Source organism: Stegodyphus dumicola, chromosome 6 (genome assembly GCF_044657685.1).
Source record: "Stegodyphus dumicola isolate Sdum_Otavi_A_Nest chromosome 6, ASM4465768v1".
NCBI classification, from domain to species: domain Eukaryota; kingdom Metazoa; phylum Arthropoda; class Arachnida; order Araneae; family Eresidae; genus Stegodyphus; species Stegodyphus dumicola.
In genome coordinates this window covers 103,569,953-103,584,177 of record NC_140773.1, presented here as the reverse complement: position 1 = coordinate 103,584,177, position 14,225 = coordinate 103,569,953, and the positions used below count along the sequence as shown (strand labels likewise).

The following is a 14,225-nucleotide window of genomic DNA, read 5'->3' as shown; positions in this document are numbered from 1 at the left end:
ATGGAAACGCCGTCCCGGTGGCTCTCTAATCCACCATCAGTGCTTTGTCTGGACGCATTTCGTGGTCATCTCACCGACGACGTAAAAAAGAAGATGCACAGCCTAGGCAGTGATCTTGTTATCATTCCTGGAGGGATGACGTCCGTGTTACAACCCCTGGACGTTAGTATAAATAAACCTTTTAAGGGGTACGTTCAGGCGGAGTACGAAAAATGGTTTTGTGAGCCAAACCGTGTATTGACCCCGACAGGAAAAATTAAGCGTGCTGCACCGCACATTGTTGCACACTGGGTTTCTGCTCCCTGGAAAAGCATCGAAGCACCAATGATTGTGAAATCTTTCAAGAAATGCTGCATTTCAAATTAACTGAATGGCAGTGACAATGACGTGCTCAGGAACTCCGAGGATGACGATGACGATGATGAGGAATGAAGAAATGAATCTGCTTCTGACGAAGAGAGCTGCGAGGTTTTCAGTGATGAAAACATTAGTGAATAAAGATGTTTACTATTAATCACTGATTGTAGAAACTGTTAGCTAGATAGAAATGTTACGATTTATTTCATGTTCACATTTTACGATAGGTACCGTATATACGGTAGTGCTAATTAACAATGATTGTTTCACATGACAATAGCCCACTAATAGGTTAATTCTATGTTCTGCTACTTTATGTATAAATCCATTGTTGTATAAAATATGGTATCTAAATTTAAATAAAATTATCATACCATTAATTGATAGTTTATATACAAATCCATTGTTGTATAAAATAAGATTTAATAAATTCCTCATATCATTGATGCGCATTACATTCGCCGACAAACAATTTTTTTATTATTTAAAGTTTTAAAATGGGGATGCGCATTAGATTCGATGGCGCATTAGATTCGCATAAATACGGTAAGTTTAAAATGTTTTTGATCTAAGCAATGGTATTGGTAAATTATATGCATTTAAAGTTCTACAATTAATTTATCAAAATGTAAACTAAAATAAAATGCTTTCGTTATAATTATTAATTGCTGAATTTATATTAATAAGTAAAATTAAAATCTAAAAATATTAAACTGATACTATCATGAACGTTTCAGCTGACTAAAATTAAAATAGGAAACATTCTTAATTTTCTGAAACTTAAACATTTCACAATGAAATGGTCAATTAAACCATTTGTCATCAAAATTTTCATTGATAAATTTTATTTTTTAAAACAATGCTCTAATTTTGAGATGGAGCTTGTGTATTGACACAACTGTTCGATCAGTTACATAGTCTTCGATTAATATTACACTTTTCAAATGAAACGTTTTCAGTTAGAGTTTATGCATTTAATGAATTGCTGAGATTAATCAAACAGTAATATTTTTATGGTGCACAATTAACTATTTTATGTTATATTGTTAAAGTTTTATTACTTCATGTATTTTGACTAATATCGCTATTTTTTAAATTAAAAGAAAAAAAGTTTACTTATGTACATAATATGTGGTAAAGAAGATTTTACAGTAATAATTTAATATCTTTGAAATAATATGGATATTTTTCAAAGCTGTCTCTGAGATTTAATGGAAAATGTGATAATGCTGTTATGATCAGAAACATTATTTTTTTTTAACCCACATATATAGCTTTACTTTTATTTATGTCTGATTGAGTTTTATTTACTTAAAACCTGCTATTATTGTTATGTATTTATAATAACCACTTTCAAATTACTCTTACTTACATACTAAATGATTAAGAAATGATGAAATCTTAAATAATCAAAACTTACAATTTAAGTTATTTAAAAAATATAGTTTAAAGTACTGAAAATAATTAAAGCTATTATTAATTATGAATATTTATTCTAAAGAGAAAAAGATGTATTATCTTCTGGTTTTCAGGAAATGATAAAATATTTAAACTTTAGAAAAATACAAGGAATACAAAATTTTAAAGAAGAAAAATATATTAATTATTAAGATTATTTTTCTGCATAAATCAATAAGTAAAACAAGGACATAATAACGTTTTCACAACTGTTGCAAAAAGGTGGAAATCTGCAAGCATTTAGGGGTCGTTAATACGTTGTGTTACGATGCTTACACAACCAAAATATAACCTGAGAGAGAGGCAATAACGGCATCTATTCGACAAAAAACCTCATCTGCAAAGATGTAATAAAGACATCTTTGCAACAGTTGCAAATCAGTGGAGTTTTGCGGACATCTGGGCGTCTTAAAGATGACATATAGCAACGTTTTTGCAATGACATCCATGACGAATTTATGATGTTGCCTTACTACTTGGGATTAAACCTACAGTAGCACATACCTTGGAAAAAATGGCAACTGTTGTAAGCCAGGAATAAGTTATATATAGCAAATATGAAAGAATTCAGAGAAATAGATTTTGATGATTAATCAAAAGTTGCAAATTAATTATACTACTGAAAAAGATATAAAGCTATTAAAACATATGCAGGTTTTTATAAATTGTGAATAAACATTGCTTTATACAATATTTTAATTTAAAATTTTAGGAATAGATATCTAGGGCTTTCAGAAGTATAATTTTTTTACAAGAAAGAATGATTATTTCATTAATCCCATTTGGTAATAGAAAAAAAATCATATTTAATAATTTACATCATCTCTATCTTTTAAGCAATGTAAAATCATCTTAAATTTGATGATCCAAAGACAAGAATCAAAAATGCATATATTGAAATTTAAGAGATGAAAATATTTACCTAAAACAATATCGATCTAAGAAACCACCTAGTGTTATGTCATTTGACCCATAATATTCCATTTTCACAACCCTAAAATAGATTATTTGAATAAATCAGGATGTTCAAAGTATTACATAACATGAATATTCAATTTAGCAGCAAAATCCAACAAAATATTGTCAGAAAATATGAGGCCCACCAATTAAAATGAATTAATCATTAAATTATCATTAACTTACCAAGGACTAACACAATAATTAGGTGCATTATCTGAAGCACAAGAATAACTAGAAAAAAGAACTGCTAAACTTTGGTGATTGTATGGATCTAGAGCATCAACCTGGAAAACATAACATTGAAATAAACACTGAAATAAAATTCTATAACAAATTTTAGATTAAAGGAAAAATTACTGAAATATAAAATTTTGAAAAATTCAAGTAGTTTTAACTGTGAATTTTAATAATGGTTTCAACTACCTTAAGAATGAATTTTAATAATGGTAAAATTCTAGAGGGAAAATGAGTACACATAGTACTCAAACATAGCCTTCTATGAAGGTCACTAATATTAAAAATAAACTGGAAGTAGGATATATTCAGTATGCCCTTTTCATATCTCACTTATTAAAAAATATATTAGATATTTCTTGCTTAAAAAAAAGGCTTATATGATCATTTTTTGAAGAAAAACATTATGATATATACTGGCAAAATATAAAACAACTACAAAGTTCAATTTTTAACAGAAATACAAATAATTAGCTTTTTTCATCTCGTAACAGAAACTGAACGTTTCAAACATTAAAAGATATATATTAAAAAGACTTTTTTTTGGAATTTTTTTTTCACTATGCTAACAAATCAAAAATAATTCTCACAAATAATTTTATTCTTATACAGTTTTTAATTTCAGGGTTTAACTTCCAGCTAACTTAAATTTTGTACATTATTAACATCCATATTTTTTCTAATGGATATCATTATTTTCTCGAAAAATACTATGAATGTTTTTGTGAATAAAATTATTTTTTATGACTTTCCTAACTATACACTGATTTCACACAGTTTCCACCCAATCTAGTAACTCATAAAAGTATATTAAAACCACTGAAATGCTGATTCTAAACTCTGTATCTAATAAAGCACAGATCATGGATGACAAATAGGCACATATATCTATCACAAGGATTAATGATATATAATACAGGCATGGATTAATTTGTGATAGTAGCACTTTTGCAGAATGAAGACACTATTGGTTTGAAAATATTTTTGTTTGTCAGGAGCAGGAGGGTACAAGACTCCTGGATTCTATTCCTTGGCTGCTCCTGACCAAACTTAGGCAGCTCGCTCATGTGTTCTCTGTCTAAATTAAATGATACTTCGATTTTGTTAACTCAGATAGGATTTCATTTTTCGGCTTTGCATTATAGTGCCAACATTTAAATAGATGGTTAGATTTATGAGCCAATTTCACATTAAATTGAATTGTTAGTCTTTGACTACTAGCTTAACTTTAAATTTGAGCTTATTGTTACTTTAAGTTATATTGCTACAAGGAGATTGCAGAACTGTAAGGATGAATCATGAGTTTATGTTCCATTTCTGATTTAATAAAAAGGTTTGTTTTAAAACCTTCCAAAGACTTTGCAGGTCAGTTTAGATATTGCAATACTTTGCTTAACATCTGTTAACAGTTTGATACTAGTTTATGCTACCAAAACAAGTCAAATTTTATACATAATTTAGTATTATTTTATACATTGTACATTATTTCAATAAGTAGTATTTTGGAAACAATTTTCCTAATTTTTTATTTCTTATATATAATATACATTTTAAAAGTATGCATAAATGGTATATTTTAGAAGCACACACTAAAAGCTTAACATATTTAGCCGTTTTCAGTAATAATTTTATAGTCTTAAATATCTTCCACAATATAATTATTTTATTTAAATTAACCAAAACTAAATAAAGATTTAATTAAAGCTCTTAGAAAAATTTGTTTGAAAATGACTTATTATTTAAAATGGGATTTCATGTCTAGAATCATTCTTTTTTCCTTCACATATACTGTTATTGATTTTACATAAACACTTTCTTTTTTATGGTTTGCTATAGAATCTACTTATTGTGTAAAAATGGAACTGAATATACATCAAATGTAAAATACCTTTTTTTCCCAACAAAGACCAGTGCTGGTATTAACTTCAGAAGCTTTTGAATGTTCCTTGACAATCTGATGATTATCTACTAATTTTTTTTCTTTTTCTTTAGCAACTCGTTCATGTGGGCAAAGATATTTAATCGTGCCACCACGGGCACGGAAATCAGCCAATAAAGACTGAGTTTCAATAGAGGATTTGACAACATCTGTTATTCTGTACGAAATAAATTTATGATATGGTAGTATTTCTACATTTCTACTATAGGCAAGTCCTTTAAAGGACAAATTCTCATCATCAAAATCAATTTGAGCATCAATCTGATGCAGTATTTCTACATCATTTTCTTTTGTAAAATGCCGTGACCAATATATTTCTTGCGGAAAAAATTTCCTTAAGACACATTTCTTTCCTGCGTCAGTTTCAAGAAATGGAAGAGTTGGCTTAATATTCAGTGAAATGCACAAAATTATATCATCTAACAGCTTGCTGAATGTGTTAGGAACAGGTAGGGTATCAACTTTTAAATTAAATGGTTCATTAGGAAATACATCATTTTCTAACTGTAAATAGGAATGCAAAGGATCACTAAAATCGCTGATAGATTCAGTCTCTAACTTCCTACCACTGTCATCAAATTTTGACTTATTTTTTTTACACAGATTATCAGTTAAATTTTTATCATTTGATTTATTTGAGTCTGGGAGAGGAACAGATTGATTCTGGACATCACTTTCCATTGAAGTAATTTCATCCTTTTTTTCTTCTGGTTTAACCTCTACTAAAGAATCTTCATCTGAAATGTCCATTTCTTCACAGAGAGATGAAGGAGGAAAGGCAAATTCATCCATTAAAAAGGAACGCTCAAGATGCCAGTTATAAGCCACATACACCATAAACTGAACAACTTGTTTAACCTATCAAAAGATTTAAAATAAACAAAGCATTTCACATATTCTATTAAAAGCATTTTTCATACATGAATAATAAAGTTTATCACCCTAGATTTATTCAAATGACAAACATGTAGAAAATTGCAATTGAAATTTAAGTACATAATTAAGCAGCTTGAAATATCACATGTATAGGGGAGGAAAAAAAAATCAAAATTGTTTTAATATGTTTTTAATTACCTTTTTTAACTCATTTCCAGAACCACCTCTTAATAAAATTGTACAACCAAGATTTTCAGGACAACCATCAAAAAACATCAATGTTTTACTTTTCCCTAGAACAAGAATATGAAACAGATTCTTCTTTATACACAGAAGCAATGATTTATTTCTTCTAAGAAACAAGGTTATACAGTTCAAAGTCTTTGATACGGACGTCCATAATCCGGACCTAAAAGCTACAAGCTTTCTGCGCATGCGTCAACACATAACGCGTTTAATACCTCATACACATAATACATTTACGCATACACATAATACATTTACGCATGCGCATAATACGTTTACGCATGCGCGTTTAATGTATAACGGACGGTATAAGCTAGGCTAAAATTATTTAATTATCTATTTTAGCTAATGTTGCAGATTGCGTTGTTCCTTAATCTTCCAATTGGATCCGGCTTATTATTTTTTGCAGACTGTTAGAGCAATTTTATAAAAAGTAAGCTTGAACTTTCGATTATGTCAAAAAGAGTTTCCGATTCTGGAGCTGCCAAAGGATATAAAAAGCGAAAGCATGTTTTGATGTACCACTTCCGATACTGAAGAAGTGACACAGAGGTTAATAAAAATGAAAAAATTTCAATTGACAAGTTAATCGGTATTCTCAACACAGCAATTACAGGACTTGGAACAGTGAAACTAAACAAGAAATTATGTCTGTTTATAGAATTAAAGAGTAAGTATTAGCACAAAAAACGAAGCAACTTAAACAACTTATATTGAAAGAAATGCTTAATAAAGTAAACAAATAAATATAAAGCTTTTTTGGTAAATTTTGATACCCTTTAGATCATAATTGATCTTTATTTCATAAATTATGGTTTCATATTTTTAATTTTATAATTTCTACATGCCATCTTACCAGATTTAAATTGATCATCTATAATCCGGAAAAATACCTAATCCAGAATCGCCGAAATCCCGACGAGTCAGGATTAAAGAGTTTGCACTGTATCAAGATAATATGTATAGTATCTAGTATCAATATTCAATAAGTACTCTATATCTAATATCAGTATTCAATAAATAGTATATATCTAGTATAAGTAATCAAGGAGCTATTTCTTTTGAAAAACCTTGCACACAAATAATTACATTATGCAAATTTAGTTTACTTAAATATCATTATCATTGTAAACTTTTGTAAAATATGAAAACCTAGCAAAACTTACTCTTCACTACCCTATTAAAAAAGTTAAATGTAAAAAGGATATTTAACAAATAATCATGCCATATTATGATTAACATATATATGTTATTCAGTGGCAGAATAAATACAGTTCAGGTATCATCTCTCCAAAACAGCAACAGCCAAATGAGGAGATGCACTGCTTTCAAGCAAAAAGATTAATTGCAATTACTGGAGATAAAGTATGCATTTTAAATAAATTCAGCTTTCAAATATAAATGCTTTAGTATATAATACCTTAAAAATTAATATTTTTTAAAACTCCAGAAGTCAACTTTGAAATATAAAAAACTGTACTCTATCTCTTAACACTAGAATTCTGAAAGCAGTCATTTTCACCATAATTGTGTACATTTTATTAATTTTCCTTTTAAATATTTTGATAACTTTTGACTTTCCCTAAATATTTACCAAAATGATAAAATAATTTATTTGGCCAGTTTTAAATGATTATTTTTATGCATAACAGTATATACCTATAATTACAAATATTCATATAAAGTAAATAAATATAATTACAACCAGTTATATAATATGTACTTACAATATAATTACTAGTGGTAATGGTAACTAGTTGTAATTATATTGTAATGTACTTGCAATATAATTACAACTAGTTACCATTTTGATTGCTCTTATTCCAGGTTTAGTAAGTAACTGACTCAGCTTGGTATAGCAGGGTCTCCATGCCATTTGTTTGGGTTTTATTTTTATGCCAGATGCCATTCAATAGATAGTTGGAGTAGAAGTGAGGCTTCCCTTCCTAAAGCATTAATATCCCAAACAGGTTTCATGTTTCTTGTCTGAATGTTTTTGTAGGCTTTGTTCTGTGCCACAGTACTTTGTTCGCAATTCTTCACAGCTTATGACCACATTTTGCCATCTATAATTTTTATTCTATTAAACATATCATTTATAGCCATTGAAAGTGGTAATAGTTTCACAAGAATTATCTGATGGCAATTCTCATTCAGAAATAAGTTCCCATGAATAATTTAATATAGGAATTTATTCTATTTCATTTGATGAAGACTATATTATTCCAACTACTATAAGTGAATCCAATTCACCAAATGACATTTCTGTTACTCTCCTTCAAAAGGAAATTGCCATAATATTTCATCATCTGATCCCTAGGAAGAACTAGACATTCCTATCATTTCCATAATGTAACAATTCCAAAAACAAAATTTTAGTGAAAGGAAGTTGTGAAGTTTAAGGATTTAGCCTTAAATGAGAATGCAGTCATGGACCAAAAAAGATAACAAACCTTGGAACAAGCCATAGTACAGAAAGAAAACAAAAGCAAAATAGATGTTTTGAAAATGAAGAAAATCAATCAAAACCATCAAAAATAGCAAATGCTGGCACAGTGTGGAAAAAGGAACTTGTTTCAGCAAATTCACTTGGAAGACTTTCTCAACAAGATGTTTGTGTGGGCCAACTACGTTTGCTAAGAGAAAAGTAATTGACAAGAACACAAGTAACGCATAGAGAATTTTCAAAAATGAAAAAATGTTGCATTATATACAGCTATGCTGTGAAACCGAGGCATATCAAAAGTTGGGAAGTCAGAATTGGAACTTGTCACTTGATGGATTAAAGCTTTTATTACTTTATTATATGCTTGTGATGCTTTGGCTGCTAAAGGACTTTCTGTTTTGAATTGATGATCCAAATCCTGGGTGCAAAATTCTTAGACAAGTTCTTGAAAATAATGAAACATTTATTCTTTGATTTTAAGTCAACCAAATTGCAGAGATTATAACGGTTTATAATCTTTTTCCTTCATAGGTATGAAATACCTTTATTTGAGAATTGTTTTATTAAAGGCAAGCTGCTGCTTTACACAGTATATGCTAAAAAACCCTATGTATCTGGCATAGAACTTTCGCTTTTATCTAATGTAAAAACAAAATACTTTGTAAATGGATACCCTTATATGGAAAACGATGAAAGCAGACTACCTGAAGAAACTGTTGGGATGCATGCTGTTTATCAGTTGATTGAGCCTTTTTAAAACACTGGAAAAAATGCGTACGGACAACATTTTTACCTCAATGAATTAATAAAAAAATTTAAGAATAAAGAAACTAGTTATAGGCAATCATGTAAGAAATTTTGTGTGGATGTAACATAAATATTAATGTTTTATGTTGCAAAAGAGACTGTTTCCATGTAATTCTGTAAAATAAAAAATAAATTAAAAACATTTTTTTGAAGAATTTTAACCCTGCAACAAAAATGAATTTAATAAACTAAATTATAATACATTTTATTGAAAATCTTTAAATGACAGATTTTTTTCCCATTAACTAAACTACCTAAAAATGACAGCACACCGTAATTAGAGGTACAATAAAAATTCAATAATGCTAGTGATAAGGCTTTCTAAAATACTGTTTTCTTATGTAACACTTCTTGTTTTACGTATGCATTTTCCATATATTGAGTTGGCAACTAAATAATTGCAATTTCACTCATAGATGGCTTCAGTTGAATTTTTAGGGTTGCAGACGTAGTACAAATGTAAAACACATTTTGTTATTTGACAGTTGGCAATTCAGCTGTCAATCAGTAAAAAAAGTTTTTTTAATGGTTGCGTAGTTTTCGTTTGGCGTTCGTTGAAAAATGGAAAATCAAAAGGAACATTTTTGTAATATTTTGCTTTTTTATTTCCGCAAAGGGAAAAACGCATTGCAAGCTCATAAAAAGTTATGTGCTGTTTATGGTGACGAAGCCTTAAAAGAACGGCAGTGTCAAAATTGGTCTGCCAAATTTCGTTCTAGTGATTTTTCACTCAAAGATGAAAATCGCTCTGGTCATCCAGTTGAAGTTGATGACGACCTAATCAAAGTAAAAATCGATTTGGATCATTACAGTACAACACGCGAGATTGCAGAAAAGCTTCATGTATCACATACATGCATTGAAAATCCTTTAAAACAACTTGGCTAAGTTCAAAAACTCGATACATGGGTTCCTCACAAACTGAAAGAAACGCATTTAACGCAACGCATTAACAGCTGCGATTTGCTAAAGAAACATAATGAAAATGATCCATTTTTAAAACGACTGATAACTGGCGATGAAAAATGGGTTGTTTACAACAATATCAAGCAGAAAAGATCGTGGGGTAGGCCATGTGAACCAACTCGAACAACATCAAAAGAAAGTTTTCTTATTAGTTTGGTGGGATTACAAAGGAATTGTCTACTTTGAACTCTTACCACCCAACCGAATAATCAATTCTGATGTCTACATTGAACAATTAACGAAATTAAACAATGCAGTTGAAGAAAAGTGGCCCAAATTGACAAATCGAAAAGTGTTGTATTCCATCATGACAATGCAAGGCCACACACATCTTTGGTCACTCGGCAAAAATTATTGGAGCTTGGTTGGGATGTTTTGCCACATCCACCATATAGTCCTGACCTTGCACCATCTAATTACTTTTTGTTTTGATTTTTACAAAACTCCTTGAATGGTAAAAATTTCAATAATGATGATGATGATGTCAAATCATACCTGATTCAGTTTTTTGCTAATAAAAACCAGAAGTTTTATGAACATGGGTTTATGATGCTGCCTGAAAGATGGCAAAAGGTCATTGATCAAAATGGGCAATACATTACAGAATAAAGTTATTTAGTTCCATGAAAAAATTGTCTTTGATTTTCTAAAAAAAAAAATCCGCAATTACTTAGTTGCCAACCCAATATTTATTTTTATATCTAGAAATGTTGATTGATTTTAACTTCATTCCAGAAAAACAAGAATTTTATGAACAATATTAATAAACACATAGAAGAACAACACTGTTATTGGATAAAAGTGGCTTTGGTATTCTGAAATAATATAAAACATTTTAGACTGATTATTAAAATTCATCAGATCAACAAGTTATGCTCATTTTGGGTAACTCAAAATAGAAACATTTAAGGAAAACAGCATATTAAATAATACACATGTAGTGAAAATTACTGGACTTAGTTACTTAGGAAGTTAGGAACAGGATATAATTCACACTCACACTGCATATCATTTGTAAGAAAAAGGTATTAAAACTGAATACCTCCAAGACTGGGAAATGTTTTAACTTTAAAGGTTTCACAGTGACCAAGTTGTGGTCTTCCAAGATGAGGATCAACAGTTGAGACTATTGCAGCTTGTGTGCTTCTAGCTACACGTTCCATAACTGACTAAACAATAAGACATATCAGTGACAGTTAAAATGTTATAATGTTTATCAGGTATCATAAAGAACATTCAAGTAATGTATAACAATATAACAAAAACAATCTTTTATATATACTTACAGGTTTCACATTAACAGCTAAAGTAACACCAAGGCCCAGCAACATTTCTTGGGCTATACGGGATACAGTCTTCTCAACTAATAAGATATCTGGCTTAAAAACAGTCAGTTTCCCTATAGTATTTTTTAGATATTCAAATTCCTGAAAGGAAGTGCATTTCTTTAAATTTCAGGGTGAGTATTCTCAAATAATTAAATAATTTTTGATCAAATCTTTCATACATATAACCAAATTACAAGAGATAAATTTTTGTTAACTAATAAATGATGCAAATTATAAAGAACAGTTTAACCTGCATAAGAATTGGATCAAGAGATGAAAGTTTATTCCACACTCTCTGATAAGATATTGCTGAACTGAGAAGTAAAATTGTAGGGCTTTCAATCTTTTGCCGCATCTGAAGTAAAAATACAAATATAAATGAAAGCAACATTAAAAAAAGTATATTTAAAACATAAATTATTAAACATGATGCAACCACAGAGTTTTAATCATGCAAAGAAAACAGAACAGAATGAAAGAATTGCCATCAGGACTGACATGATTTGAATAAAGATTTTAAGTTTTTTTAGCATTCTCTTGAGGAGAAAGCTGCAACCATTTAAATAATATAATAATTTATTATATTATTTAAATAATAAGTACCAAAATTTTCGGAAATACACCATTAATGGCTGAAAACTATTTTCAAGATAAAATACACTCTTTTGCAAAAAAATTGAAGCACCTGAAGGAAGTATTTGTTTTTGATAAAATTGAATATGTGTATATGCGTATATACAGATAATAAAATGATTAAAAAATCAAGGTCATAGTACCTGTTCACGGCTCACAATCACCCATTGAGTGTTCAAATTAGTAGTTGGTCGAACTGCCCATGGTGGCAATGCATGCTTGAATTCATCGAGGCAAGGAGTGGTAGAGGTTCCTAATGTCATCCTGCGACACATTCTGCCTGGCATTCATCAGTTGTTTCTCCAGATCTGTGATATTCTGTGGTGCCCGAATCTGGCGGCCAACTATGTTCAAGACATACTCGATTGGTGAAAGGCATGGCCACCTTACTGGACAAGGAAGAATATCAACCGCACGGAGATAGTCCAGAGATATGCGAGCGGCATGTGGCCTGGCATTCCTGTTGGAAAAAGGCCCCAGGATGACGTGCCATGAAGAGTGATGCAACTGACCGCAGGATGGTATCAACATATTTTTGAGCTGTTAAAGATGTACAGAGGATGACTAAAGATGACCTGCTGTCATAAGAAATAGCGCCCCACACCATCATACCAGGGGTTATGTCTGTATGCCTTTGTAAAACAAAGGCTGATTGGGACCGCTGGCCCCAACCTCTTCAGTCATGAACACGGTGGTTATCTGCTTCAAGAGTGAAGTGGGATTCATCGCTGAACACTATACGATACCAGTCTGATGGCAGCCATGATGATTGACTGCGACACCACTCCAGACGACTCCGCTGATGTTGTGGGGTCAAAGGCAAATGTCTTAAAGGCCTCTGTGAGCGTAACCCCGCCTCAGACAAGCACCATGTGATGGTGGACGGTAACCACAGGAGGTATAGACGTGGCTGTAGTGCGTTGAATAGTCGACAATGATACAGTTGGGAGGGGGGGGGGTTCGGAGCATGGCAAACAATTATCCTATCATGCCATGCATTTGTGTTCCTTCGCCTTCCAGAGCCTTCATTTCGTCAGCAATTTCCTTGTAGCAACCATTGCTGCCAATATCTTTGCACAGCAGTGTCTGTCGAAACAGATCTTGAGCAGAATAATAACAGTGATGTTATACCCATGATTATTATGTTACAACCATGTCTCATTATACAAATATGACTATGATGCTTATTATTCAGCACTATATGCTTAGATATGTAAAAAAAAAGATTACATATGAAAATTTTCTTGCTTCTAAGAGAGGATTTTAATCATAAAATGTCATTCGATGCACACATTATAAAATTACTAACCCAAAAAGGCGTTAGTGTAGGAGGACTATTAGGTATGAAACGGCATTTTGTGCTGAATCACTAAAAGCAATGAATTACTTATCAAATAGTTGCCACCAAGTATTATCGCCCTATGTTACATTTAAAGAAATTAAATAACGAAAAATCTGCACCGGAGCCATCGAATTTGAATAATGTAGATCTCCACCCAAATATGGGTAACTAGACTTAAGAATTTTGAATTTCGAATTTGTTTTATTATCTATTTCGTATTTTGTAAACCTTTAATGAATTTTTGGTAAAGTACTCAATGATTTCAAAGCAAACAGTTGCAACCCTGTACGGAATAAAACATTTTTATCTCCAGCGCACGAGATTGACTATCGGAAATTCTGAAGATATGCTGTATTTAAACATATTTAGCCTAAAGGGGCATTGGCCGAAATGCTCATGAAATGGCTCTTGGAACGTGTATGTGTCTGTAAATGAAAAAAAATGCCACCTTGGGCATAATATTAAATCTGAAAGCTTTCAGATATTTTTTTTAAGTTTAAATTAATTTTTTTTTAAAAATACAATTGATTCGACCAGTTTAACGATGTTTTAGTCTGACAATTTGCACATTTTTCAATATGATCTAATATTCTGCAGCTCACACAAGTCAAAATCCACATGATAGAGTTCATA

The 14,225-nt window shown here is 30.7% G+C and overlaps 1 protein-coding gene across 5 annotated transcripts in view; it reads right to left on the bottom strand.

The window, feature by feature from the left end:
- The window catches only part of fab1 (1-phosphatidylinositol 3-phosphate 5-kinase fab1), a 150,432-nt gene that overhangs the window by 55,273 nt on the left and 80,934 nt on the right, over nt 1-14,225 (bottom strand). For all 5 annotated transcript variants that reach the window (XM_035371031.2, XM_085818746.1, XM_035371032.2 and 2 more), the window contains 7 exons: nt 11,868-11,972; nt 11,576-11,716; nt 11,332-11,458; nt 6,023-6,117; nt 4,898-5,806; nt 2,959-3,059; nt 2,738-2,809 (listed from right to left, as the gene is read on the bottom strand). In XM_035371031.2, the coding sequence (XP_035226922.2) occupies nt 2,738-2,809; nt 2,959-3,059; nt 4,898-5,806; nt 6,023-6,117; nt 11,332-11,458; nt 11,576-11,716; nt 11,868-11,972 (1,550 nt within the window). The remainder of the gene's footprint in view (nt 1-2,737; nt 2,810-2,958; nt 3,060-4,897; nt 5,807-6,022; nt 6,118-11,331; nt 11,459-11,575; nt 11,717-11,867; nt 11,973-14,225) is intronic.